This window comes from Betta splendens, chromosome 4, assembly GCF_900634795.4.
Source record: "Betta splendens chromosome 4, fBetSpl5.4, whole genome shotgun sequence".
Lineage (NCBI taxonomy): Eukaryota > Metazoa > Chordata > Actinopteri > Anabantiformes > Osphronemidae > Betta > Betta splendens.
In genome coordinates this window covers 7,595,829-7,622,742 of record NC_040884.2, presented here as the reverse complement: position 1 = coordinate 7,622,742, position 26,914 = coordinate 7,595,829, and the positions used below count along the sequence as shown (strand labels likewise).

At 44.1% G+C, this 26,914-nt stretch overlaps 3 protein-coding genes across 7 annotated transcripts; 1 reads left to right on the top strand and 2 right to left on the bottom strand.

The window, feature by feature from the left end:
• Nucleotides 1-822: 822 nt before the first annotated feature.
• On the top strand, nucleotides 823-6,723 carry ncln (nicalin). 5 transcript variants are annotated; one of them, XM_029146311.3, is made up of 15 exons: nucleotides 823-1,133; nucleotides 1,633-1,823; nucleotides 1,997-2,138; nucleotides 2,456-2,550; nucleotides 2,633-2,713; nucleotides 2,842-2,945; nucleotides 3,194-3,282; nucleotides 3,396-3,535; nucleotides 3,688-3,914; nucleotides 4,145-4,232; nucleotides 4,323-4,361; nucleotides 4,575-4,738; nucleotides 4,826-4,879; nucleotides 5,013-5,091; nucleotides 5,250-6,723. In XM_029146311.3, the coding sequence occupies exons 1-15, from the start codon at nucleotides 959-961 to the stop codon at nucleotides 5,310-5,312; spliced, it is 1,731 nt and encodes a 576-aa protein (XP_029002144.1). In that variant the 5' UTR covers nucleotides 823-958; the 3' UTR covers nucleotides 5,313-6,723. The 5 variants fall into 5 exon arrangements, with proteins under 5 accessions (XP_029002144.1, XP_029002146.1, XP_029002145.1 ...); XM_029146313.3 differs by having other exon boundaries at nucleotides 824-1,133; nucleotides 1,994-2,138; nucleotides 3,688-3,866; nucleotides 4,578-4,738; XM_029146312.3 differs by having other exon boundaries at nucleotides 825-1,133; nucleotides 1,994-2,138; nucleotides 3,688-3,866.
• cers1 (ceramide synthase 1) lies at nucleotides 6,720-21,133 on the bottom strand. Its single transcript, XM_029146314.3, has 7 exons — nucleotides 20,009-21,133; nucleotides 11,790-11,949; nucleotides 11,087-11,267; nucleotides 10,717-10,878; nucleotides 10,344-10,491; nucleotides 10,083-10,237; nucleotides 6,720-9,573 (listed from the first exon to the last, which is right to left on the bottom strand). Exons 1-7 carry the CDS (start codon nucleotides 20,255-20,257, stop codon nucleotides 9,531-9,533), a joined length of 1,098 nt encoding a protein of 365 aa, XP_029002147.1. The 5' UTR covers nucleotides 20,258-21,133; the 3' UTR covers nucleotides 6,720-9,530.
• Nucleotides 21,134-22,091: 958 nt separating this feature from the next.
• On the bottom strand, nucleotides 22,092-26,429 carry cope (COPI coat complex subunit epsilon). The gene is made up of 10 exons (XM_029146315.3): nucleotides 26,270-26,429; nucleotides 26,033-26,095; nucleotides 25,830-25,930; nucleotides 25,514-25,666; nucleotides 24,960-25,013; nucleotides 24,631-24,712; nucleotides 24,043-24,198; nucleotides 23,414-23,482; nucleotides 22,762-22,836; nucleotides 22,092-22,421 (listed from the first exon to the last, which is right to left on the bottom strand). Exons 1-10 carry the CDS (start codon nucleotides 26,369-26,371, stop codon nucleotides 22,368-22,370), a joined length of 909 nt encoding a protein of 302 aa, XP_029002148.1. The 5' UTR covers nucleotides 26,372-26,429; the 3' UTR covers nucleotides 22,092-22,367.
• Between the last annotated feature and the right edge of the window lie 485 nt (nucleotides 26,430-26,914).

Below are 26,914 nucleotides of genomic sequence, written 5' to 3'. Positions count from 1 at the left end.
TGATATTATCATACAATTTTAGCCAGACAGTGGTGGAAACAGATTATTCCACAATCTTTCCTCTAGCTCCAAAGTTAGTCAGTGACAAACAAAATATTTATAGTATGCACATATTTTAATACATATGTCTGTTGCCTTGTAGATCATAATCTCATTAAAATAAGATTAGTTCTTTGCTTACAATTCTCTTTTGTTTGGACAACAGCACAAAAAAACTGTGAAAATGAATGCAGTCTCCCATAGTGACTTTAAAGCCACCATCAGCTGAGTGCTTCACACTCTGCTACCATATTTAATTAAGTCTTAGTATTGCCAGTGTTGTAAAACAAAATATTTCTATATTTATTATATATTTATTATATTATTCTATAATATAACAGCAACACTTGCTGTTAAATGTTATATTCTGTAGGTCGAACATGAGCAAAACAGTGTACAAATCCCAAGGTCAAAGGTCACAAAAAGGTATTAATTTACTACTGTTTGTCTTTCCTTGAGGTGTAATGCAATAATCAGCTACAACAACAACAACAACAACAACGACAATAATAATAATAATAATAATAATAATAATAATCACCATCATCATCATGGTGTACAGCGCCATCTAGTGTCATTAAATAACACTAACTCCACAGTTATAGATGCCTTAGCAGATGCCTGAAGGACCATTGATTCAACTCAATTTTAAACATTTAACCATTAGCTTAATATTTTACACAAATAACCGCACCTTTAATGCCGACTACAGTTTATTACTTTTGTTCAACAAATAATCATAAACAATTATTTTGCCCGACGTCGCCCAGGCCCAGTGTCGGGCCGCCTCGCCGTTTGCCTGTCCAGATTTGCGTGTCCGTAGCTGGTGGCTAAAGCGACTTTCCGGCTGTCAGTTCCACAGAGCGGTGACAGCTGAAGATATTTTCTCTCCATCTCTGCCTTCAGTATAGTCGCCACGATGTTTGAAGAGGCGAGTGAGGTTTTCGATAACATGTTCAAGTCATCGTTTCCCCTTACCTTCATTGTGTTCATCCCCGCGGTGCTGATCCTGGTGTCCCCGCTCCCGGCCGAGGCGGCACATGAGTTCACGGTGTACCGCATGCAGCAGTACGACCTGCAGGGACAGCCCTACGGTGAGTCAGCTGCTTCTGCACTGTCGCTCGGGAATAAACGGAGACGTTACTTTATTCCCGTGGACCGTCATTGGGCGGGTGTACAACAGATCCTCGTTCGCTTAAAGTCGCTCAACATTTCAATGACAGCATGTAGGATGGCACTAGCTAGCTGCTAATGTATCTTAGCTAGCAACCAGCTTCGTGCTAATTTACCTGAACTTAATTTTAAGAGTCATCCTTACGCATGTATCCCCTTGATTCGATGCCCCCATTTATTATAGGAAATATAAGATTTTTAGCAAAGCATTTGTCATACAACAACACACAAGATGAAGACATAAACATGTCTGTTGACTTCTGTTCCTTTCACATTTTTGTTGTGATGACATATCTTGATAGCTTGTTGAAATGGGGGATGGTGAAGAGAGTCTTTGTTCTCAGTTTCTGTCTAACATACTTGCTTATGTAGTTGGGAGATCAGTGATGTTTATGATAATGGGTGTATGTGGTTCTTAAGGTACCAGAAACGCCATTCTGAACACCGAGGCTCGTACTGTGGAGGCAGAGGTACTAAGTCGCCGCTGTGTTATTATGCGACTGGCAGACTTCTCTTATGAGAAGTACCAGAAAGCCCTGCGCCAGTCAGCAGGAGCTGTGGTCATCATCCTGCCCAGCAATATGTCGGCAATGCCACAGGACATAGTACAGGTAGCAATGTCATTTAATATCATGTGTTACATTTTGTTGTGCCCATCTATGGCCAGTTTATATGTAAAGACCATTACAGAAGTAGAGACTTTCTAAGCGATGAGTGGGAGCGTTAATGCTCTTCAGTAGATATTACTCACTTAGTCACATGCCTGTCTTTTCCTGTGTAGCAGTTCATAGAGCTGGAGCCAGAGATGTTGGCTACAGAGACTATTGTCCCAGTCTACTTTGCTATGGAGGACGATGAGCTCCTGTCCATCTACACCCAAACCCTGACCTCCTCTTCCTCTCAGGGTTCCTTGTCAGCAGCTGAAGGTAAACAAACTTGAGCCTGTTATCAGCTTGTCCCTGGATCTGTTGTATGGACTGACATTAGAAGAAGAAGAAGAAATTAACCCTTAATAGTCTAGTCCCACCGTGGGAAATTTGTTCTCTGCATTTGACCCATCCCCCTTGGGGGAGCAGTGAGCTGCCACATGAGCAGCGCTCGGGGAAGCTACCTGTACTATGTCCATTAGATATTTTAGATACTATATGTTTTAGATACTAGAAAACTAGATGTTTTAGATACTAGAAAAGTTGATAAATTATGTACAGAAGAATTTCTTAGTTCATGTTGGTGTTTGTTGTAGTGCTGCTGCACACGGCCACAGCCAACGGCTTCCAGATGGTCACCAGTGGAGCACAGAGTAAAGCCGTCAGTGACTGGGCCATCACCAGTTTGGAGGTGACATACTGAACATTGATTTGAAGCCAGCAGTGTTAATGATAGTTTTAACGGTTGGTCGTGTGTTGTGTGTCTTTGCCAGGGACGGCTGGCTGGAGTTGGAGGAGAGGATTTGCCCACTATCGTCATTGTGGCTCATTATGACTCCTTCGGTGTTGCTCCCGTATGTTTTACCTTCACAGCATTCACATAATCAAAGATTTGGAACTGTATGCAAGACTAATAGCAGTTCAAACCTGAAAACAAATCAAAAAAACGATCATGAAATAAATGTGCCTCTGTTGTGTCCAGTGGCTGTCATACGGAGCGGACTCCAACGGCAGTGGAGTGTCAATGCTGTTGGAGCTGGCGCGTCTCTTCTCCAAACTCTACACCTACAAAAGGACACACGCTGGGTGAGTAATGACATCATAAAACCCAAACAGCAACACCCTGTTATTTTAACACAGATGCGTAAGAGAAGCTCTGGGCTGCACTCTCACCTTACTGTAGTAGTGTTTGTGAAAACTATGTTGTTCCTTTTCCGTTACCTTCATGTGTTGCTCTACATCCAGTTGTTTTGTCTGTAGTGTTTAGTCTTGTGTCACACATCTTCTTCCTTCAGATTTAAGTCATTTTGTATAAACCTTGTTGTGTTGTCTAGGTACAATCTTCTTTTCTTTGTGTCTGGTGGAGGAAAGTTTAACTACCAGGGCACTAAACGTTGGTTGGAGGATAATCTGGACCACACAGGCACTGTTGACTTTTATTATAGTCTCATTATTAAATAGTAGAAAGTTTACAGAGGACAGGTTTTTGGCTCATTATTAACCTTCCCAATCTGCTCTTCCCCCATACAACAATAGACTCCAGTCTTCTGCAGGACAACGTAGCCTTCGTTTTGTGTCTGGACACTCTGGGGAACAGTGACTCTCTGCACCTTCATGTGTCTAAACCCCCTAAAGAGGGAACTCCTCAGTATTCTCTGCTCAGAGAGCTGGAACTCGTAAGTATAGTGACACTTTACACATGTTAATGTGTGATAACCTCAAGTACGTACTGTAGTCTTTGACCTGCCACTGCAAAAATCAGCCGAAGCAAAGCATCCCTCATGGGTTTAAACCTATAATCACTACCACCTTATGTGTGTTTATCCAGGTGGTTAGTAGCCAGTACCCAGAGGTCAAGTTCTCTATGGTTCACAAGAAAATCAACCTGGCTGACGACATGCTGGCCTGGGAGCACGAGCGCTTTGGGATTCGCCGGCTGCCGGCTTTCACTCTGTCGCATCTGCCCTCACACCGCCTGGCTCAGCGCTCCAGCATCATGGACGTGCGGTCAGTGTCCCTCTCCTCTCGCCACGGAGCGGGGGAGCCCCCTGCTGGGTGGGTTCTTTACCGGAAGTCTTTTAATCAAATAAAGCTGCTGTCACCTATATGTTATGTGTTGGAGACCCATCTCCTCTTTTTTTCACTGCATCATTTTTGCTTTGTTTAACCAATTTCTTACTCCCCCTTTGGTGAGACTACAGTGCCATAGTGGTCAGATCTATCAGTGCCCAACTTTAGTTCTCATATTCTGGCGTTTTGACTTTTTCACCCTCTATCTCTCGCAGGCCTCATGTAGATGTGAAAAAGCTCAACAGGAACACCAAGGTGGTAGCAGAGGCTTTGGCCAGATTCATCTACAACCTCACAGAGAAGGTACAGAAAGACAAAACCTGTATGGAAAAACCCACTAAACCTGTTTTGTGCCTGTGATCTGATGTTTTGGCTGCTCTGTTTACATCACAGGGAGCCCCTGCAGACCTGCAGATATTCACTGAACAAATGGTAAGTCACTAACAGTCCGGTACTAGTAAATGTGTGTTTTAAAAGTGTGGGATTTCATTGGCAGAGTTTAGAGAGATTTGATGTTTAAATTCAGGAACTAGCTGAACGTGCATTGAAATGGGCCCCAGCCCATCGTCTGACAACCACACACGACCCACTTTGTCACAAAGAATGGAATCATGTGAATGTTTTTTCTGCCCTGCGTCGCATCAGCAGGTGCAGGAGGAGCAGCTTTCAGCCGTGGTGGACTGGCTGACTGCGCAGCCCCGAGCTGCTCAGCTGATGGACAAAGACAGCAGCGTGGTCTCCACTCTGGAGTATCACCTCAGCCGCTACCTCAAGGACGTCAAGAGACACTACGTCAAAGCAGACAAAAGGTGGAGCTTCATGAAATGACCGATGCAGAACACAACATTTAATGCAGTCACTTTCCTGCCAACGATTTTATTGTGTGTCTTTGTCAGGGACCCAGAGTTCGTCTTCTATGACCAGCTCAAACAGACTATGAATGCTTACAGGTACACTGCTAAAGCAGTTCATTCTCATCTACTGTCACTTAAATGATCCTCAGCTCATGGCTCAATATTCAAACATTCACAGCCATCGCATAATGTGAGTGCTCTCACTTTGCTCTCCTTCTTGCTCTTTCAGAGTGAAGCCTGCATTTTTTGACTTGCTGCTTGCTGTCTGCATCGCCGGCTACTTGGGGATGATGTATCTGGCCATCCAGGTAAGACCTGCAGTATTCAGCTCCTTCAGGACACATGCCATATTAGATGTATGTCATTTTTGACAGGAGAGCATTCTTACTTGATTCACTTTTAAAAGATATTCCCTTTTCTAGAAACGTGACATTAACCCATCTCTGCTTGTGTGGTCTAATTTCAGAACTTCGGAGTCCTGTACAGTGTTGTCCGCAGGATCACCCAGCCCAAGACAAAGACCCACTAAAGCAAAACAACACTTTGTTTTCCTCCAGACCTCACCTGTTTCCTGAAATCAAAAACTCTAGCCAGGAAGAACACAGCTGCTGTTCTTGCGATTGTTTTCAAACCAGCAGAATCACCTTTGTTTCCTTCTTCATGATCCACAAACTATGATGTCAGATCCTGTCCTGCTGCCAGCTTAATCCACCTGGTCTTGTGGGCCAGATAATCAGGAATCTTCTTTCTCTCAGCAGATGTCTTGTTATTTGTATCAGATAATCCATCGCATTTGCAATATTTCATTACTCGCCTCTCATGCGACATGTAAACCATCTGTCCACGCCTCAGAGGTCTGGATGAGAGTGAGAGGTTGTGATGTCGCGGTAGCACCGATCTCTCTTCACTCCCATTTTAAGCGTACGAGTGATTATTCTGCCAAACTGATGTCACGTTGTCTCGGGCAGCTAGAGGAGGAAACAGATTGCAGAGTTTAGCCCAGGTGTCTTTTGGTAAAGGAGAGATTCAAATTTTTATTTTAATACAGTACTCGGATCAGTCGCTGTAATCAACCACCGTCGTCGTCCTGCATTTCTGTAGTGTTTCTGAAGTCCAGCTGTATATAAAATCAGCTTCAGGCTGAGGAAACTACAAGTTCAGACTCTTAGAATCATGTCAGCATGGACATGTTATCTATCGAGTGCTGTCTTAATCTAAAAATGTGAACTTAACCTGTAAAAGCTCAGTGAATAAAAATGTTAAAACACAAAGTTTACGCAAAAGACAAGTTGTCTAAATAAAATGTGAAGTAGTGTTTAGATAAACCAGATGGTAGTTAAGTCACTAAAAGAAATTTAAAGCTATGTATCTGACCATTCATTACTGTGTATGAAACCTTCCATATATCCCCATATACAGTGTGTAGGTACAGAGTTTAAGCAGATCCCACCTTGACGTCTTTGTGTGTTTTGTCACGTTTTCTGTTTGATTCACTATAATCGCGTGATGTGATTTTTCCAGCCCTAGTGTTTTGTTTTGTATCCTGGATGAGATAAAAATGATGTTGGTGCAGTAGCACAAGTTTTGATTGATAAAGAGGATTTGACTGAGTTTGACCGTGTGTTCAACCACACTGTTGCTTCCTCGACCTGTTGTCAGCCTCAGTGTTGCCTCATAGTGGTGAACTTTTCCTCGTGTTACTGCATGGCACCTTCAACTGTCGCCATGGCAACAATTACAGGATTTCTCTTATTTACAACACGAGAAAAAACTGTGTCGTACATAAAACATTTTAAATTATTTATTAGCAGCTGACGTTTGTGCACTGAAATGAACTCTCCTCGGGCCTGAACTCTGTTTCACCTCATCCACAACACTTGATCTTTGCAATGAAAATGATCTCAGATGTGATTGACAATAAATCACAAAAGTCGTGTCTAGTTTACTGACTTTTTATTTTATGGGAAAAAATTAAATCAATAGCATTGACTGAATGGTAGTAAAGTTACAAAAGAGCAGTCTTCATCCAGGTTTTACAGAGTTTGGAAAAAATGGGGCCATTTGTATAGTACACATGTATCATTAAAACATTTAAATATTCTTTCCAGAAAGTAATACAAATTTTTAAATTTTGTTCAGCTAACAATAAAAATAATGCTAATAAATTACAGTGCAATTTATAGGAAGTACCTCCAGGGCTGCTGCTCTCACTGGCTCTTGGCACAATCGAAACATTAATGGAGATGGTTTGTGTTCTAATGGAGCGAAGCCTGTGAGCCAGTTCAGTCCAGATCACGTCCACCCCTGAACAGCAGCACGTCCCACAGGCTTCGCAGCGAGAGCCGTGTCAGTGCTGCTGACTTGGTGCTCAGTCGGCAAACGCAGCGCCAGGTTTTTGCCGTCACTGTCGCATTTCCTGTGCTGATCTGGGGTCTGAAGAGGTGGAGGGATGTTAGGATCATACTGTTCTCATAGCAACACAAACCGAGTGCAGCTCGGTTTGGAAGTTAAAGGCGTTAAACATCAACGCACGTCACAGGGTGGTTGTTGGACTGAACTGAGCTCCACATGCTAGTTGTTTAAACGCTGGCTCAACTGCCAGTCTCAAATCGGAAATTCTCTTTGTCCATGTTATTTCATAATAATACTAGTTATGTATTACATGTGCCAAACAATACCTTCATGTGCCACTCGTAGAAAATTGTCTAAGAAAATGAAATCAAGAGCAAATCATGACTTCCCCAAGCTGTAGCTTCAATCAGGACACATCTGAGCTCTGTCGTGCACACAGTGACACTGTAGGAATTCAGGGACATTCTTCACAAAATGCCATCGAAAAGAAATGAAAGGTTTGCAATAAGACAGTCGATCTAGCAAAGTACATACAGTACTTAGTCCTTAGATGCAAGAGAGTCATATCAAGATCATTGATTGTCCACAAAAGGCCAAACCTGCAGAGCATTTCCAAACAATAACATCGCTGTGTATATGTGCAAATTGATATTGTTTGCCGTATGTTCTGCCATGTCACTCAACATGAGTAGTAGCTCAGCCGTCCGTTCACACAAAGCAGCGGGCGAGAGCCACGTGTCTGAACCGAACGTGCAGCTTTGCACCGTCACGTCCAGTCCAGTCCAGCGAGGGGCTCGTTTGTTGGTTTGTCATGAAGCCACAAGAATACCAGCAACTACGGAAACTCGAGTCACAGTTGAGCTGCCAGAACCTCAAGTGGGTCCCCTCCTGCCAGAACTCAGTGAGAGTGGAAGCAGTCATGACGGGCCCTGACGTCTGACATCCAACACAGCAACAGGAAACGTACATTACACATGTGGGGCTACTGCACGCCTGCATTTAGTCCTAAGTCTGAAGCTCGATGCTCGCAGCGTAGGTGAGCATTGGTCCCTGTGGAAATCTAATGTGATCAGACCTCAGCGATTCATACAGCAGAAACACAACACATCTGTGATACAGTGCTCTAATAAAAAAAAACAAAACAAAACAGCAGCAGTTTCTAAATAAAGTAAACTAGAGCCTCAGTTACAGCATCAGCAACAATTGCTGAAGTGAATGTGGTAATGAAAAATAAAATAAAGTGACATTTTGGTGAGTTTCAGCTCCACTGAGTCGTGGAAGGTTGTGGAAGACAAACAAAAGCGGAACCGTCGCCTGCAGACAGACGACATCTGCAGCCTGTTCGAGCAGCACAAGCTGTTCATCGAAATCAAGAGCTTGAATACGATCGAGACTGTAGGAACGTTAACGTCTGGTCAGGAGGATTCACTACACACAGCTGCAGCAAAGCAGCAGAACCCACGGAACCGTCCAGGACTCTGGTTTATGAGTGCACGGACGTCGTGTAGCTGCTGCGGCTTCTAAAGATCCTTTTCAAAGTTAAAGCATTAGCAAAGAAGTTGTACCTACAACAATAGCTAGGGGGATTTTTCGTAGATGATTTCATAGCATCATTCCAAAGCCATTCCAGTGTCATGCATGCCACAATCAGCTCGTTTGCCTCCTCACAGTTCTGGACTATTGTTCTACCTTTTCTTGAACCCCAGAAGCCACCGCTGCCTGTCAGCGGCTTCTAAATAATCAAATACATATGTTAAAACAAATTAAATCGCGATGACACTGAAACCTGCTCAATTCAACTCTAGTCATTTGATGTGATTACTACAACCAGCTTGAGCGCCGTCATGTCAGTGCAGAAACAGATGCTTGGAGGAAAAACAATACAAAATAGCTCCTTTCGTACAGGAACGCCACGTGGAAAAAACGCCATGACCGTCGATCAGAGTGAGACGAGTCGAGAGGTGAAATGTTGTGAACGAAAGGACTGTAAAGGCTCAGCTACTGTCTACGTCCTGAAACGTCTAGCAGACACACACACACACACACACACACACACACACACACACACACACACACACACACGAACGCACCGGGCGGTAGTAAAGCATCACCAGGAGGACACATAACTGTTTCCTCCTGATCCAACTCTCAGTCCAACTGGTGTCGCTTCGTGAATCTATGCAATAAAGAGCTAGCAACAAAAACACAAAATGCCGCCTGTAATCACATTCACAATGTTCTAATAAAACAAAACGACAGACTACGATAAATATAAAAATAAAACCTGGCTGCAGCCTAACGCCATCTCTTTTCTTTCCTGACACTCTTCCCTTCAAGGTGTCTGATCGCGCTTGTACTTGCAGCCCCGCTCCAAGTGGTGGCGATGGCGAGCTTGTCATAGATGCTTCTCCTTGGTGACCCCGTTCTGCACGTGGTTCCTGCAAACCGAAAAAGACGGGCTGTCAGGTGATGAGCAGGTGTGAAATATTAACAGGCCGAGGGGATATTAGTCCCACTGATGAAGACCTCTGCGACCAGCAGGTCCAACTGAAGAAGAGCTGGTCCTTGTTCAGTGGAGGAGGAGAAGCCAGTGGATACAAAGTCTTTACTTATGTGAAGTCTAAGAGTTTAGAGCTGAACCACATCAACAAGCTTAGACTGTGACACCTTTAGATTAAGCCACAAAGATGTGACTGGTTTCTGTTGCGATGGTCAAAGGCTACTGTGATAATCAGAGATACAGTGCACGCAAGGCCACAGGGACACGCAGATACACGGCCTATAACAAGTTTAAAGTTCAGCATGAGCCAATTATTTATTCCTCACAGCATTCCAAGAAAAAGGTCATCAAGTATTATATAAAATCAAACAATCCAACGTTGGTACCCGCTTCATGGTTCGTGAAGTTTTGCTATCAGACTGTCAATGGTCTGAAGGTGCTGCTCACCCCTGTGCAGAGCTGTGATTCCCAGCATCATCGGTTTCTGCCTGAGAGTCGCGGAGCAGACCAGCCGCCGCCTTGTCCACCTCTTCGTCCTCGTACTCCCTGACATCATTCACCTCCTTCATCTTCAGCACCTTCACGACGAAAACCACGATGAACTACGAGGAGGAGGGGGAATGGAGGCAGAGAAATATTAGATTGCCTGATTGCACCAGGAAAAAACTCCCAAAGCTTCTGAATTCACAGGTCTGTGTGTGTCCTCACCAAGAACCAGTAGATGTTCATGAGCAGCAGCGCAAAGAGGAGCGTGTTGAAAAAGAAGTAGAACGGAATGTTGGGCACAGACTGGATGCTGGACACGCATGTGGCATACAGCACTTTGAGAGGAAACCAGTAGAGGCGGAACCAGAACCTGCCACAAACCCAGTAAAGAGCAGGGATAGAAATATCATACACGGCTACTCATCTTCAGGATCAGTGAAACACAACAGGCGAAGATGCTGATAGGATGATGTGTGTGTGTGTGTGTGTGTGTGTGTGTGTGTGTGTGTGTGTGTGTGTGTGTGTGTGTGTGTGTGTGTGTGTGTGTGTGTGTGTGTGTGTGTGTGTGTGCGTGTGTGTGTGTGTCAGAACTCACCAGGTAATACTGAAGCTGATGGAGACCATGTTGGACAGGACATCATTGAGCAGGTGATAGCTTCCCCCTCTGGACTTCAGGTAGACGTTGACCTTGGTGAACTCCAGCTGGATGTCATTGATGTCGTGAAGGAACAACACCAGGATGCCCACGTTGTGATATCTGAGGCGAGGACAACAAGAAGAGCAGCACAGATTAGAGCGACCGCCGATTATATTTAAGTGAATTAAAAACCGTCCCCGCAGGCTGTGGTTTGGCTCCCTCTCGTTTCTTAGTTTCACGAACTTGCATCAATCACTGTTCTGTGGTTCTGTATTAAACTGGTGTCTCAGTCACTAATGTTCCAAGCAGAAACATGAAAATCAATCACCTGAAGGCGTAGGAGAAGCTGATGAGTGCCAGCGTGATGATGTGGTGCACCACCATGACAGCAGAGTCCTTCCTCCACGCGTCCATGTAGACGGTGGCGTAGATGGAGTGGCCGTAGAAGCTGCCCTGGATCAGGTAGGCGATGGCGATGTCCGCAGGCACTGGCAGACCTCTCTCCCAGTCTGGATGAAGGCGAAGAAAAAAGATTCCACGTTACCATCAATGAATGAGTCAGCTTCAGGGAAGAGAACAGCAGGTGGGTGTCTGAGGACCGTGAACAACCTACATGTAACAGTGCCAGCTGAACACGGGTATGAACCTATTTCTACTTTTCAATTCAATCCATCTAATCATAAACATGATTAATGAGCAATAAACCAGAGCACACCAGTGAAACATGCAAGTCATAAACATCAGTCCTTCACTTTCTTTATTGACTTACTGAGAACATGCATTATTGCTTCCTAATCCACCAGACGTATGTGATGTGCATGACTTTAAATATTCATCTATTTGAATATTCAAAGTATCCCCACAGAGTCTAGGACTAGACTCAGCTTCACATTAATTCACTCTAACAGGCTGCAAACACTCAAAAGTAATTAAAGATCTACATGTAGCAATTCAAACTAACCTGTTTATCATAGTATTTAATGAGCAGTGGAGTCCACTGATTCCATGCAATGCGGAATGTCAACACTTACTGTAAAAGACAGAAGGCGGGTCATGGAAGAAGGAGTAGGAGCTAAAGAAGAGCAGGTAGGTGCTGTAGGACCAGGACATGGTGTAGAAGACCAGCTTCCACGCGCTCTCTGGCATCTTGGCAGCATCTTTGGGCATCAGCCTGCACCAGCGAGACAGAGGCTGCAGAGAGAGAAGGTGCAGTCAGACATGGGGGAGAGGAGGTGAAGACACGGGGGAGAGGAGGTGAAGACACGGGGGAGAGGAGGTGACAGGGGGTCACGTTCAGTCAGGGGGTGAGGCCCAAGACGATTTGACATGTCACTGTTTCTACAGAAGTATTAAAAAATCAAAACAGTGGTGATGTGAAAATGTACCTTTGTAAAAGGTCGAATGTCTTTGTAACAGAACAGATCAGTAAAGACAAACTGAACCAGACAAAAACCTCCTGAGCATTAAGTGTAAACTTTTAATTGAAAACTTAAAATGAGCAGTGTTAAGAATAAGCGTCAGCTCAGTGTTTACTTATTTATACATTTTCCTCTGGAGTCACTAGAAAGTGTAAGCCGACCCGTCCGTACCAGTGTCAGGGTTCTGTTCAGAGGCCGCTTTGCTCAGGGAGGATGCGTGTTCTCATGCAAATGGCTGCTCAGCCACAGAAACACTGTCTGCGTCTGGTTCCTCTGACAGAGGAAGTCAGAGAGAAAGCACCGAGCGCTGGGCCCGATAAGGAGACCCCGCCCACCTGTTTACTGACGCGCCATCTCCATCCTTAACAATCTAACCGTCAGTGTGAAGAAGGGAAGGATTCAGAGAAACGCTGAGCACGTAACGACGTTAAACCCACAGGAAGTTTATGGATGCATCAGTCAATCAGACAGGACAGCCGGGCCAAGACAGGAAACCAAACCCAGCTCAGTACCTCAAACACACACACACACACACACACACACACACACACACACACACACACACACACACACACACACACACACACACACACACACACACACACACACACACACTGTGATGAAAGTGATGAAAGTGTAACTGGAGGCCGCACATGCCGGCGTCAGTGTTCATTTAATCAGCCGCTGCTCTACAGGACATTGTCAGACAAGGCTCGGCTGCTGATGAACTAACAGAACCTGTGTTCTTCGTGCTTCTCTGTCATTTCCTTTTCTGACTGTAATTTCCTGCATCGCTGAGAGTCGAAAACAAAAATAGGGCAGGAAACCGCAGAAAAGCGCAACAGCCGCAACAAGCAGGTGACAGGTAGATGAAAAGCAGTGGTCACACGACCTCCCTGGATGCTGGAGGTGATGGAGGTGATGGAGATGCTGGACTGCGACGCTCACCATCAGCTCCACCTTTATCAGCACCCGCTCCATCTCTCCTCCTTGCTGTCCACCCCCGGGTCTCCCCTCTGCTTGCAGCATTTATTTATAGAAGCCAGCTGTCAGCACACTGCATAACCCCCCAAGTATTCCATCCCCCCCCCCCCCCCCCCCCCCCCCACACACACACACACACACAGGCACAACGCAGTCACAAGGCTGACACAGGTTCCTGTGACCATCAACCCCAGCTCTACACCTCCCTCTGCCACTGACTTTACCTGCGGTTTGCACTGGGATGCTGCAGTGCTGTGGCAGTGGTCAGAGCCGTGCATCCTCTCCCCCACAGCCTTGTTATTTATTTTGTCTGCTAATTAGCAGCTATGGCGCCGGGCCAAGGCCCTAAGTGCTAGGTGTGCCACCGCATGAATCACAGCGCACGGGCACTGGCTGCGAGCACAGAGCCATTTACGCTGTTAGCGGTGGGACGCATCTTTCACACAGGGACGGTCCGTCAGCAGCAGCACCGGCTTTGTTTCAAATGCAGACTCGGTGATTATATAAGCGCCTGCCAACGGGTCCACTCTTGTCTCGCTGGGTGCCACCCGACCCACCATCTCTGTGTCCCATCCGCCCACTGCATCCATCCACCGCCTTGCTTTCTGTGCCAGCCCACACTCTGTGGGCGTAGCGGGTCGAGCAGACAGGACACTGGAATCATGCATTTGTCCTCGTTCAGATAAATACCATGGCCTTGAATTCAGCAGAGCCTGTTGCCATCCAGAGGCCTCCCTCCTGGGTAACTCCCTGAGTAGTGTAAGACATCTCAAGCTTGAAGCATAAAAGATCTTATGAGGCAGCAATAGAGTCCATGTGAAAGAAACCTAATTACAATGTGTCTCGCTTAGCAACGGAGCAGTGACGCTGCAGCCCACTCCCTCTGCTCTGCAGCTGGACCTCCTACCTGCAGCTGTGCTCCCTTCCCTCCATGGGCTGAAGCGCCTCAGCCGCCTGTCTGCCCTGTCTGCGAGCAGCCCATGAGAGCGGATGAATGGACTGCGCTGCTCGTTGCATAAGGAGACAAACTGGGCCAGTGAGTCAGGATGCTGGCGCGTGTGCGGATCTGTTCAATGAGGCTGGCTCTGGCTCACTCCTTCAGCTCTGTCTAGCGTTGCTCTGTCTAGCGGCCTCTCTTTGGGTCTGACGTCACGTGTTCGTCTTGGTGTCATGCCCTCTGTTCTCTTTGCATCTTTTTCCAGACTGGCGGCAAATAGGATTTACAAAGTCTTATGCAATGGATGGGTTTTAGACTATTTATATATATGCAAGTGCATATGCCCTGTTTATCTTTGATGTTTGTTAAAGTACAATTATTTCAGCAATTCTAGTTGTAAAAGAACACCCGGTAGAGAAACAGTCACTCAGTGATCCAATGCAGGATGTGATTCTGTGTATGATATTTTTATGTATAGGGTTCAGTATCATAGCATCAGAAGCCTGGTAAATAACAGATGTCCCGTAAAGACCAAAGGAAAAGGATCCTAATTAGATGAACCTTAAAGGTCCAAGTCACAACAGAAGAACTATGTGAACGTATTGGACTAGAACGTAAAACAGCATGTGGTGTTATTTGTATGTTTTTCCTCTGCTGGCCCACCACACACCACACGTTGCTCCAGATGGCCAGCACTCGTTGCTGCCTGAACATCTGAACTTGATTTGACTAAAAACACATGATTTTATGGGACACTGTCACCACTGGGCAAAACAATTTGCACACAGGTACGTGACTGGTCTGATGACGACCAGTCAGTGATGATCCACCTAACATCCACATGAGACACACACACACACACACACACACACACACACACACACACACACACACACACACACACACACACACACACACACACTGTAACCTTGGTGGGTTCCCAGGCCTGTGAGGGCTTCTATTTTAAAAGTATTATGCGGCTCCCGTGAAGAGTCAAACTTAGACTCACAATGTTTTCTGTCCCCGTGACATAAATACATTAAAGTCATGCGTACGCTTTGCACAACCACATGTTGGGGTGTGTATTTGTGGCTGTGTTCGTATGCGAGAGAGAAAGAGAGCAGCTGCACCTGTTTGGCGTCTATTACATGAAGCCAATACAGGGATTAGGCCCATATTTGCTTTTCAAATTGATCCCTGGAGCCTTAAAGTAAATACACAGTGGAAGTATTTCACCATTAAATGAGTAACATACACTTAAACCTACACTCCCACTAATTTATTGCAAAGTAGCTTTGGGGTTTTCATAATAGAAAGAGAAATTACAAACTGGTAAAATCTTTGGAGTAGTACTGGGTTTCTAATGTTCAATAATGTGAGATTTGAGTTGAGGTAAATTAGACTTTATTGCAAAGTGCTGTGTAACATTGCAACTCATGATTTCCCCATTTCCTCATTGTCTTATATCTTTAATATCTGTAGCTGTGAGCTGCTATTTCCTCTTTTAATGTAGCAAACACGTTTTTTGAGGTTCATCAGTCTGTCATCAGAACCCTGGCTACAGTACAAGTTTAAAAACGACTTCTACATAAACTACACAAGTACTAAGTGAAATCCAAGGTCTCTAATCACACAGTGCACAAAAAGCAACAACAACACTGGCAAAAACGAAATGAAAATTCTAAGCTTCACCTGCATATGTTTTATAAAGGTCTGTTATAACAAATAATTAGGCAGAGACATTTTTCTGCATATGTCACAATATGCAACCTTGTGCATTTCTTTCACACAACACATACAACCATGTAAGTAAAACAAATATATATGTATATGTGCCATTTTTGTTCTTGTATTTGTGGAGCAGCAAGAGCAACACAAAGAGCTCAGAAAAAGGAGACAGCAGGTTACAGCCTCAGTGAGAAGAAAGGATGTGAGTCGAGCTGATCGCTGTCCAGACTGACAGATAGGAGACATATGGCTGTCATTCATAATGCAGTATTCACCCCATAGGCAGCAGAGAGAGGAACAATAGAAACAGTGTAAATGCTTATCAGTGTGTGTGTGTGTGTGTGTGTGTGTGTGTGTGTGTGTGTGTGTGTGTGTGTGTGTGTGTGTGTGTGTGTGTTTGTGTGTGTGTGTTTAGCTTCTATTCTGTCATTCTATAACTCTTTTAGCTCATCTAAAGTGTTAAAGCTAGTCTTTTAAAACTTTCTATACTATATCTTTACTGTCTTTTATTTACTTCTTCTACCGTTCTGCAAGTCAAACATGAGAACACAATGATTGGGACGATTGTAGGGATGAGAGAAAGATGTGAAGTAATATGAGTTCTGTAAAGCAAACTACACACGTGTATAATTGGATGACATTTTGCGCAGTGAAGTCTTGATTGAGCTCATACAATGAGGCAGCCTCTCATTATCAAAAGCCTTTTGACCTGGCTGAAGCACGCACACTGTGCAAACACTGCAGACGGACATGAGCTGCTCCGGTCAATGCTCGCTTACAGTGACCTCGGCAGACGAGACCCACAGTCTCACTAACGACAGCCTGTCCAGCATCAATCTGATGGAAAATGAGGGCGGCGCAGAGCGAAAACGCGGTAAAAGGAGTCAAAAGACCAAAAGACCTGTCGGTCACAGCTACAGCGTCTGTCAGCTGGTCAGGGTGCAGGACGGGAGCTGATTTATGATCCTACTTTGGCTGGGAATCAATACCTGCAGCACACAAACAGCCAACCTGTTTCTTACTGTAGTGGAATCACTGATAGTCCTGCATCTGTGATTCTAACACGCTGTGTTTAAACAGGCTCCTACAAACACATTCGTTTGATACAGAACAGTCAAGTAATGTTTTTATCAGTTAATTTGCCAACTGCTACAGTAGTCAAAAATGGTGAAAAAGCTGTGCATTCATTTGGACATGGAGCACAGAGAATTATCCATATATGTAATATGCCATAGAATATATATCAGTATAGCTGATATACAACAAATACAAGTGGCTATACAAGAGTTACAACCATCAGAGTTATGGCTTTAGGTTTCTGTGAGGGAAAAGTGTGTCTGACGGATTTGTAATCCCTTAAGTGGGTTGTATTTATTATGTATGACATGCTGAAGCACACGCAGCAGATCATATGTCTGGTGATGGCAAAAGTGCTGCTTGCCTAAAGGGCCATGTGGTGATGGTTTACATAGCGGAGTCAGGGCAGCAGACGGGAGGAAACCAGAGATGACTCATCACCAAACTTTACAGCAGTTGTTTGCAATCACAGTCAGAATTACAAGAACATTTCACCTGAGTGGGCACTTATGGTTGATAGGATAACACCCCCCCCCCCTCCTCCCAGCCACAAATCCAGTATTAGGTTGCTCTCTGCGGCTCTAATGCACAAGAATGAGCAGCGGCTTAGTGGAAGGTGATCTGGGATCTCTGGTCTCTGGATGTGGTGCCGCTCGCTTTTACAAAGGCAGATAAGCTGGGCTACGAGGCTGTGGTTGCCAAGCACACTGTGCTCTGCTGTCTGAGGGACTGCTGCAGTGTGTGTGTGTGTGTGTGTGTGTGTGTGTGTGTGGGCATTTATGGCAGACTGCTCTACTGAACACTTGTAAAAGGTGGTCAGTGAACACAGCTGTACATGCGACAGACCTGTTGTTTATAATGTATACGTGCAGTTATGTAAACGGTCAGCAGCTACTGTACATGCTGACTCCACCCTGAGCCTTCTTCTCTCCGTTCCATCATTCCCTCCTCTGCCTTTCATGCTGTCTGATGTGTCCATCCTCCCCGGTCTCATTTATCAACGATTCTTTTTACACTTTCTCCTCTGCAATGCACATTTCATAAAACAGCAGATGAGCATCTGCTAAACTCATGCTTCTGCACAGTGATGTTTAAAAGACAAAAACAGGACGTGCACTTGACTACGCGTGACAATACATTTTGCATATTACAGAGAGCTTATTTAGTCAAGTATTTCTAAACTGTCGAAAGGCCTTTTTGTGACATTTGTTACTAGTGTGGTGAGAAGCTGGAGGTTGTAGAGTGTCCAGTGGACAGGAACACCAGGATGGCGATGGAGACGTCGCTCATGTTTTTAGCTTATCTTCTTTTATGGAACTGGTGTGTATGTGCTACAGCACCTTGGTAAATTATCTGATTGATGTGGACTGAACCAAAGCCAGAACGGATAGATTCAGTGTAAATGAATTGTGAAACTGTGAAATCATCTGACGTTTGTCTTGACTGTGACAGACAAATTGACAGGCTTTTGACAGTTTATGGTGATGTATATTTAATTGCACCATGTTATGAAACCAATGTTAGTTTGACAGCAGGTAAAACATTACTCAGCAGTTGTCAGGTGCCACTGTCTCACTAAACGTGGGACTGCACAGAGCTTTGCTTAATAAAAGATAACATCCCATAAACCATAAACTAATTAATATGTCAACTCCTAATTTATTGAGATTATTGTGCGCATACAATAGCTCAGTCACTTTATAAAGACACTGAAGATCAGCAGTGACTTACTTCAACACTGTAAAACCCAACTACTAAGTTTAAACAACCTTTAAAGGGCTGTTGTACTGTTCAGACCTCATCTTGTCTGATGTAAAGCTCTCTTCACCTCTAATGTACTGAATGCACACAATAATCTCCATCACACGTGCACTGGGAAAAACAAAGGTTCATCAGATTCCAGTTCAACCCACATTTAAAAACACATCATCACTCACAGGTCTCGTAATACTGAGGCGGGGGGGGACAACACAGTAACGCGCACACACACACACACACACACACACACACACACACACACACACACACACACACACACACACACACACACACACAGCCACACCATGTGACCACATCAGACTTCCCACATGGGGTCCAGTGCTACAGTAGCTGCTACAGCATCATCATCATCAGGCCGTTCATCATCCTCCACCCCCACCCATTGCGACGGCAAAATAACGAACGGGAGACCACATACGCGCTATCTGACGAGTGGGGCTCCTCGCTGGCAGCACATTAGCATGGAGAGTGGAGATAGTACGTGGAGGGGTGGAGAGAGCGTGAGGGGTCTGGGCACGGGGCCAATCTGCCGGCACATGGGCTGAGCATCTGGCCTCTTATTTTGTGATCGAAACAATACAGTGATGCTCGAAGAGATGCTGGACAGGAAGTGCTGTATTTTACGCCACTGTAGCAGGATGTCATGCTTCACATGTCTCGTTTCCACAATGAAGTGGACAAAAATAATGCGGATGCAGTAAGTGCAGTGATTCAACTAGCAATGAGGGTTTATCACAATTAGTCATCCTTTGTGCGTTCGGAAAGTGGCCGTGGGTCGAGCGTAAAGCAGGGACCACCGTTGACAGTCCATTAAGAACGACTGCAGACGAATGAGCAGCAGAGGAGAGATGTACAGTAGGTTCTTTTACCCAACTGTATCTACTGTTTTAGTTGATGTGGTCTATTTGAACTTGCTACCATGTAAATGACTCATAGGACCCAGATGAGCACTGGGGAAACTATGCAGCAGCTGTGCTTGAGTCGGCTGCAGACGAGCTGATGAATTCTGGGTGAAGTTTCTGTTCCGCATGACTTGGTATTCTATTTTAGATCTGTAAGTGGTTTAAACATTTGTTTAAGTCTGTTACTGACTCACAGCTTGTGTGTACACACACACACACACACACCGTCACTGGCTGTCGCGTCTGCAGCGTGCCTTCAGCAGAGCCCCTGGGAGAGGAGACGCACAGACCACACTCCTGCGGCGCTTGTAATTAGAGAGATGAACGGCTAAGCCCGTCTAATCAACGCACGCATGCACATGAACTGTGACAACAAGGGGGGTTAGTTTAGTTTACACTCTGGGCTGTCGCCGCGTCTCACTCACCATAAACACACTTTGCGTCAGTCCCCGTCTGACCTGCGTCCACAAAAAGGCGCAGAAGAAGAAGAGCGCGGCTTCGCTCCAGGTGATGAACGCGTTCTCGCGGAGGGTCCGCTTGGAGAGCTCCAGCCCGCAGTCGGTGCAGCCTCTCCACGCGTCCAGCATGGCAGAAGAGGCTCTGGTCATGAGCTCCCAGTATCCCGGCATGGGCTCCACCGCCACCGGCCCCGCGCCGCCGGCGTGACTGCTCATCTTGGTGCGGCGCACGCGACAAAAAGCGTGGACGATTGCGACGGAGCGACGGGCGGAATCGTGCGCGCGGCGCAGTCCAGACTGGGTGGCTAATCCGTCTACCGGCTAGCTAGCGCACCTGAAAATACTAAAACAAGCTTAAGTTATCTAACCGGCTTAGGGCCACCCTCTTCAATAACCCAATTCTTTGTTTCCCAAATTAAGACACCGGCGCATTCTCGGCGTTGCGGGCAGGTTTCCAGAAGGTAGCGGGCCCCGGCAGGTCTGAGCCCACGCACCGGTGCGCGGCTGCTTGGGATAATCGTTAGAACCAATTGCTGAATGGGGTTTGGACATTTAGTCTGAGCCCTCGCTGAGCGTCTGCCGAACGTTTCCTCCGATCATCCTTCCGCTAACGTGCGCACGCCGGTTCACCAGTGGCAGCGGCGCGTCCCGGTTAGCCGCCTAGCTAAGCGCACAATAGTAAATGGACCGACATCGGCAGAGGCTTTCGAGCCAGCGCCCCGCTTGATTAGATCAACTTAACGGCCACATCAACGAACTCGGCTCGAGGTCTGAGCGTTTCTGGCGCGAGCCCTGCCGGCGCACGCGACCGCGGAGCCGCTATCCGGCAACGTCCGTTATTCGCCTCGTATAACGTCTATAACGCGCGCGAGTCTACGCTGGAGCATGGCAGCTTAATTCCCCACAATATAACTATGTATATATAAATATCGAGTTCTATCCCGCGAGGACGCGTCTGTGGACCGCTCCTGCGCCGCTGCTGGCATCTGGCGAACGTCGCCAAATCTGCGTTTTGACGAGCCGCTCAGCTCCGCTCCCGGTGACAATCAACTGGTCGGTGGAGACAGCGAGCGCACGTTTAAGTGAAACGGAGGAAAGCACGAGGGGGTGTGACGTAATAAGGACCGCTATCTTCTTTTTGAACCCCTGCTGAGGATTAAAACGGATGATTTAAAGAGACAGTGCGCATAAACGCTACTGACGAACTACAACATTTACCGCATTAGATGTGCCACGAAGCACCATTACGGCGTTAGATCACGGAATAGAATATGAAGGAGCCCCGGGGCACCACGTGACTACAGCTACACGTCGTTAGCCGTTTTGAGGCGTTTTGGAGCCGTGCTGTTGTGTGTAAGTGTCACGGGGATTATACTGAGGTAGTAAACCTGCTGCGTTGCTGATGACCCCATCTGTGTAAAAAAAAGGCCTGTCTCATTCTGCCACAGATGGTGGCAGGTGGATGTGGTAGTATTTCTAAGATCAATCACCGTTATTTCTAAGGGCACGCTGCACAAGCAGTGAGGGAGAAACAGAATTTTAGCACGATTCAGACTGGCGCAAAGTTGTGTAAATGTGAAACATGTAAGTGTTTTCTTCTAGTTCAACAGAAGCAAACTCAGCAGCTTGATGACACACTAGCACACATGAATGTACAAAAACAATGGACGTCCTTTAACTTTCTAGTTCTGAATTCAAAGAGGGAACATATGATTGAATTAAGAACTACAAAACTCTTGACCTAGCTTTGCCATTAACTAACACTGAATTTTTCTAGAACGGTCTTCTTCCACCTGAGGAATGTCTAAAATTAGGCACGTCCTGTGACACTGAAACACTCTGACTGGATGACTAATTCTCTAAGAGGATGTCCCAGTAACTTCTTATAAAGCCCCTAGTTAATCCAGAATGATGAGATCTTTCTACATTAGCTTCTCACCATTCGCTCCTTATGAAATTCAGAATAGAATCTAAAAACTTTATATTTGCAGAGCACTTTGTGATCATCAGATTGTTTTAAATGCACTGGTCTAAATACAAGAAGCACAGCACAGATATGAAACATTTATTATAATTTCAAAGGAATGCTGTTGTTAAATATGTTTTGACTTCCATTAAAGAAATATTCATTTATGAATGATGAATACCCAGACAGACAGGTATCATCTACACTATCTGGGAAATGATTATTAAATTGAGGTGAAGTAATAATGTTTATTTAAACACATTGTCTTGAAAGCAAAAAATAACAAAAGAAAATACAGGTGGATGTGACAACAGAGAAGGGAGAATGTTCATTCTTGACATCTCAGCAAAAGCCACGACATTATGCTGTAGCAGAGGGAGCGTACTGCATTGTTAGTCTGTCGAACTCGTTCTCCTACAGAAAAACAAAGAGCAGAGGAAAAGGGTTAAACATAAGAAAAGCCATATGGTCAGAGGTGTAGCTGTACCTTTCATGATTTTAAACAGAAGCTTTTGCATACTTAACGACATAACGTGTAACAAAGGCTGCTCTTATTGGCTTGGCTCCAAGGACACCACTTACCCAACCATTAAACAACCAACCATCTGATTACATTATAACAGAGTAAAGGTTATGAAGGCAAGGCAGTGAACATGAGTGGCTCTGAATCCAAACAGCCTTGACCACAGATCAGAGGCTTCCCTCTAATATATGTTTCTTGTTTTTTTCCCACAGCTTTTATAAAGATAGTCACCTTGGTTAAATAGTCCTTGAGGAATGGATGGGATCTGTGTGCATCTTTCAGCTGAGAGAGATATCGATTGGTTACCTGTGGAGCGAAATGCACAAATGACAGAAAGTGAGAAGCTGAAGAAATGTCCAAATATCAAAAGCACATGAAAAAAAATAAATAAATAAAAGTTTTAGTTGATGGGTTCTCTTAATCTATGAAAATAACCAGTGTATGAAGGCTACATACCACACCTGAGACGTTTCTAAAAACTATCTACACTACTGTACATGTGTCATTCTGTGGTGATGACACTTTCTAATCACACCTTTGAGTCAATGGTCAAGATTCTATTGCATTACAGCCAAGTTTATCAAAGGGAGATAACTGAGACTATCACATGAACTTTGACTTCCTGGTTGTATAACTCAAACAGACTTGCAGCAGCAGATATGCTGAGAGAACTTTTAAACATAAACACAATCAAGAAATTGCTTTGATGGTTGTTTTTCCTGCCTTTATCTATGCAAACAACATTTTTAGGAGTGCCATTTGAACTCATAAGCACAAAGTGTTATTGGATTTTTAAAGTCCTCTTTGACTAAAAACCTGTTTTACTATAGAACATTACAAATCTCATGTGTTCTCATTAACAGCTGTGGGTGCAAAGTCTTACCTCAGGAGCTTTTCCCAGGTGCTGAGTCAGAACTATGAGATTGATCAGTGTCTCAGGGTGACTGCTATCCTGTACAATCAGACCAACGATAAACAAGGTTAGACTTATTCTCACAAACCAAATGGACAACTGGAAAGTAGACTGTGAAATGTGTGTGAAAAGACACAACTAGTTTGATCATGAGTGTATATATATTTTTTTTTTGTGAGACATAACACAGGCCTGTCATAATAAGAATATCTTAACTGCAACAACAACTGAGAAAGTTGTTGTTGCAGTTAAGCAGTTTCCAAAGCAGTTTCCAAAAGTACAGAACAGAGTGTTAAAATGGACTGAAAAGTAAAATAACATTTTAAATATTTGTTTAGGATCTGTGTATACATTGTTTCTAATATCTATGCTCTTTATTCTGTTACTGTTTATAGTACAATAACTGAGTGTACACTGCCATCTACTGTTATAACGCAAGAAAATATATTTTTCAGCATAAATGTAACATACTGTATTTGGCTGTATTTCTTGTTACATGTAATAATTCATGTATGCGCATGTCAGAATGTTGACGGGAATTGTGCTATATAGAGAGAAAAGGAGGTTTTGAAAAACAGATCAATCACTCCTCATCTAACCTTGTCAAGTGCCTCCTGTAGCACTCCTTCAGCCTCCTCCCACTTATTCTGAGCCATGTAACAGGCTGCCTGCCCATTAAGCAGCAGCAGTGTAGAGGAGTATTTGTCTGACATTTCCTGGAAAATGTAGTATGCATCCTGAAGCTTATCTCCACCCTGGAACAACAAGTATAATCAGATGTAAGAAACAAGTTACATAATCCAAGTGTAGGCGATTGTGCTAAAAATCCAGAAATGAGGACACAAGAAACCATTTTTTTTTCCTAATGCTGTGTTGTGTTTTTATAGAGGACACATTAAATTACACTAGGACACTATCCTATAGGTAAGCTACTCGCTACTCAAACTTGACTCTTTAGTTAATTACAGTACAAGCTGAAAGGTGAGAATGTGATAATCAGGAATTGAAATTAGTTACTGCGCGCGCACACGCACACGCACACACACACGCACACACACACACACACGCACACACACACACACACACACACGCACACACACACACACACGCACACACACACACGCACTCTGGTATAAACAGATAATATTTTTGATGAAACAAAACTAAAGGAATGACTGGCTCCTCACCACAGCAATATTAACCCAGGCCGTGGCAAGCTGTGTTAGAGTAGCATCCTCATCCAGTTCCTGCATCTTCTTCAGCTCTTTCCTGTTCATGACAAGAACGCAGACTGAGTTAATGCATTGCATGTGACCTAACATTTAAAAAAAATATTGTCTACATAAACATTAGACAATGAAACACATGTCCACTATGAAATCCTTTTGCTCAACATCATTATCTAACCTTTTTCAAATGCACCTGGATGTTTCCATAGATTACTAAACATTTTCCATGCAAATCGCCTAATGACAATATACATGTTTTTGCATTAGGACGTCAAATTACTCGATACCTGGCTAGGTCCACACGATCCAGACTGAGCAACACCTGAATGGTCATGGCCATGCTGAAAAATAATGAAATGATTAGGGTCAGTTTGTTGTTAATCTTATGTTTATTGTAAAACATGTTCACATCAGATTGAGTCAGAGTAGGTGAGGCGGTTTGAACGTGAATTAGCAAAACAAATTGTCGAAGCCACCGTTTTAAATATATTTTCTGTGATTGATTGAGGATTTATGTCCTTAATTGTTCTTTAACATGTCACAATGTTTTTATATTTGTTTGTATCGCAGGAGACTAGTGGGGGAAAAGTATGTATTTTCTGTAACTGCAGACACTTTTCATTCCAATCTTGTTCCACACAGAAACCTGTCAATGTGCTCTATTCTTACTTAAGACGCACTCTACAGTCATAATCCTATGCTTGTTACTCAGGTGAAAGAGACGACATTTCAATGCATAAAACAACAACAAATAAACAGCTGTTATTTTTTTAAACTTCATTTGGATTTTTAACAATTCCATTTTGTAGTCTTGTGAACTCAACCACTCATCCACTCTTACCACTCCAGGCTTTCTCCTTGATGCAGGGTCCTGAGAGCAGAATCCGTGTTCATCTCATGGTAATAGATGGAAGCAGCCATGAGGAGGAAGGTAGTGTTGGCAGCGTCCACGCTCTTTGCCATCTTTTTGTCCAGATCAGTAACAATAGCATCCCTGCAAAAAGCAAGGAAACACAGAAAACATTCAGACAAAAAAGCAAAATATACCAAATAAGACTGTAGTAAACAACATACAAATACTAACTTAATTAACATATTTCGGCAGGGTCTGTACAGCATAGATTACATCAGATCTTATTAAACTAAATCTAAAACACCTTTTTGTTTCACTGGATAAATATTCAGCAAACATGCGAACAGCCTGGAGCTCAGGTGGAGAGCTGCCCTTGATGTCTTCCAGGACAACAGCATACTTCCTCTGCAAAGGTGACAGTGAGAAAATATTACAAATAATAAAGAAATGTAAAACCTAGCAATGTAGCAAACGTTACAATTGTTTCTAGACAGAAGCTAATCTCACCTGAGCAATGTATGCTCTGTACAAAAACATGTCCCTTTCCGTCTCCTTCTCCGGTGATGATGGCTGCAAACAAAATCAATAAACTGTAGTCACAGAATAATGACAATAAGTGAAATTAATATTAGCTAGCTAACGCATTTAGCATTGTAGCTCACATTGCAAGGCAAGCTGCCGGAGGTACTGAAAAGCTAAAAACATACTTTGCAGGACATCAACCAGTTAATATACGTTACCTACCTTCACCTTCTGGGCCTCGTTAATACATTGTTGATAACTGCCAATGTAATATGCATTTTTCACATCGAAGAGCTCGTCAACATCACTCTGCTGCGCCGCCATCTTGACAACAGAACTTCCTGACACGTAGCAAAATCGCGTCACCTTCCTGCTTCATACCGGGGATTGTGGGAGCTGGAGTTCAACAACGCAAAAATTATCCCTTTGCGTACTTTTGTACTTTTTGAAACTATAATTTTACCGATTATTTTATTTGAGGTTAGTGTTTAGGGTATTGGTCATATGAAAAAAAGCTACATAAAAAGGTTCACTCGTTTTGGAAATAGACATGAAGTGTGCCCCCTTATATTCTGACATTGCATTAATCATTTATTGATAAATAAACATCATTGTCATACACAGTGAAGACCAGTTAGTACTTAACAGATAGTTTGGAATTTACTGGAATGGACTAAATAATTGCAAAAGCAGTACAATTACAGCTACTTCTTTAGTTACTCTATTTGACCATGGAAAACTAAGAAATATTTTGGGACATTAAACAGTCTATATAAATATAATAGGAATTATAATTTTAAAAATCGTAACATATTTTTGTCCTAACTTCAAATCACTCTCAAAATCAAACTCAAAATCACTAATAAT

What these genes read in the sequence shown, in the direction of transcription:
- cope (XM_029146315.3), bottom strand. Translation starts at nt 26,371, where the DNA reads ATGGCGGCGCAGCAGAGTGATGTTGACGAGCTCTTCGATGTGAAAAAT. An exon ending in ACGAGGCCCAGAAGGTGAAG is followed by an intron (nt 26,096 to 26,269) that starts GTAGGTAACGTA and finishes TTTTGTTTGCAG; the next exon opens with CCATCATCACCGGAGAAGGA. An exon ending in GATCGTGTGGACCTAGCCAG is followed by an intron (nt 24,713 to 24,959) that starts GTATCGAGTAAT and finishes TGTCATGAACAG; the next exon opens with GAAAGAGCTGAAGAAGATGC.
- ncln (XM_029146308.3), top strand. Translation starts at nt 959, where the DNA reads ATGTTTGAAGAGGCGAGTGAGGTTTTCGATAACATGTTCAAGTCATCG. An exon ending in TGCTCAGAGAGCTGGAACTC is followed by an intron (nt 3,536 to 3,687) that starts GTAAGTATAGTG and finishes GTGTTTATCCAG; the next exon opens with GTGGTTAGTAGCCAGTACCC. An exon ending in TCTACAACCTCACAGAGAAG is followed by an intron (nt 4,233 to 4,322) that starts GTACAGAAAGAC and finishes TTTACATCACAG; the next exon opens with GGAGCCCCTGCAGACCTGCA.
- cers1 (XM_029146314.3), bottom strand. Translation starts at nt 20,257, where the DNA reads ATGAGCAGTCACGCCGGCGGCGCGGGGCCGGTGGCGGTGGAGCCCATG. An exon ending in ATCAGCTTCAGTATTACCTG is followed by an intron (nt 10,492 to 10,716) that starts GTGAGTTCTGAC and finishes GGTTTGTGGCAG; the next exon opens with GTTCTGGTTCCGCCTCTACT. An exon ending in TGAACATCTACTGGTTCTTG is followed by an intron (nt 10,238 to 10,343) that starts GTGAGGACACAC and finishes TCCTCCTCGTAG; the next exon opens with TTCATCGTGGTTTTCGTCGT.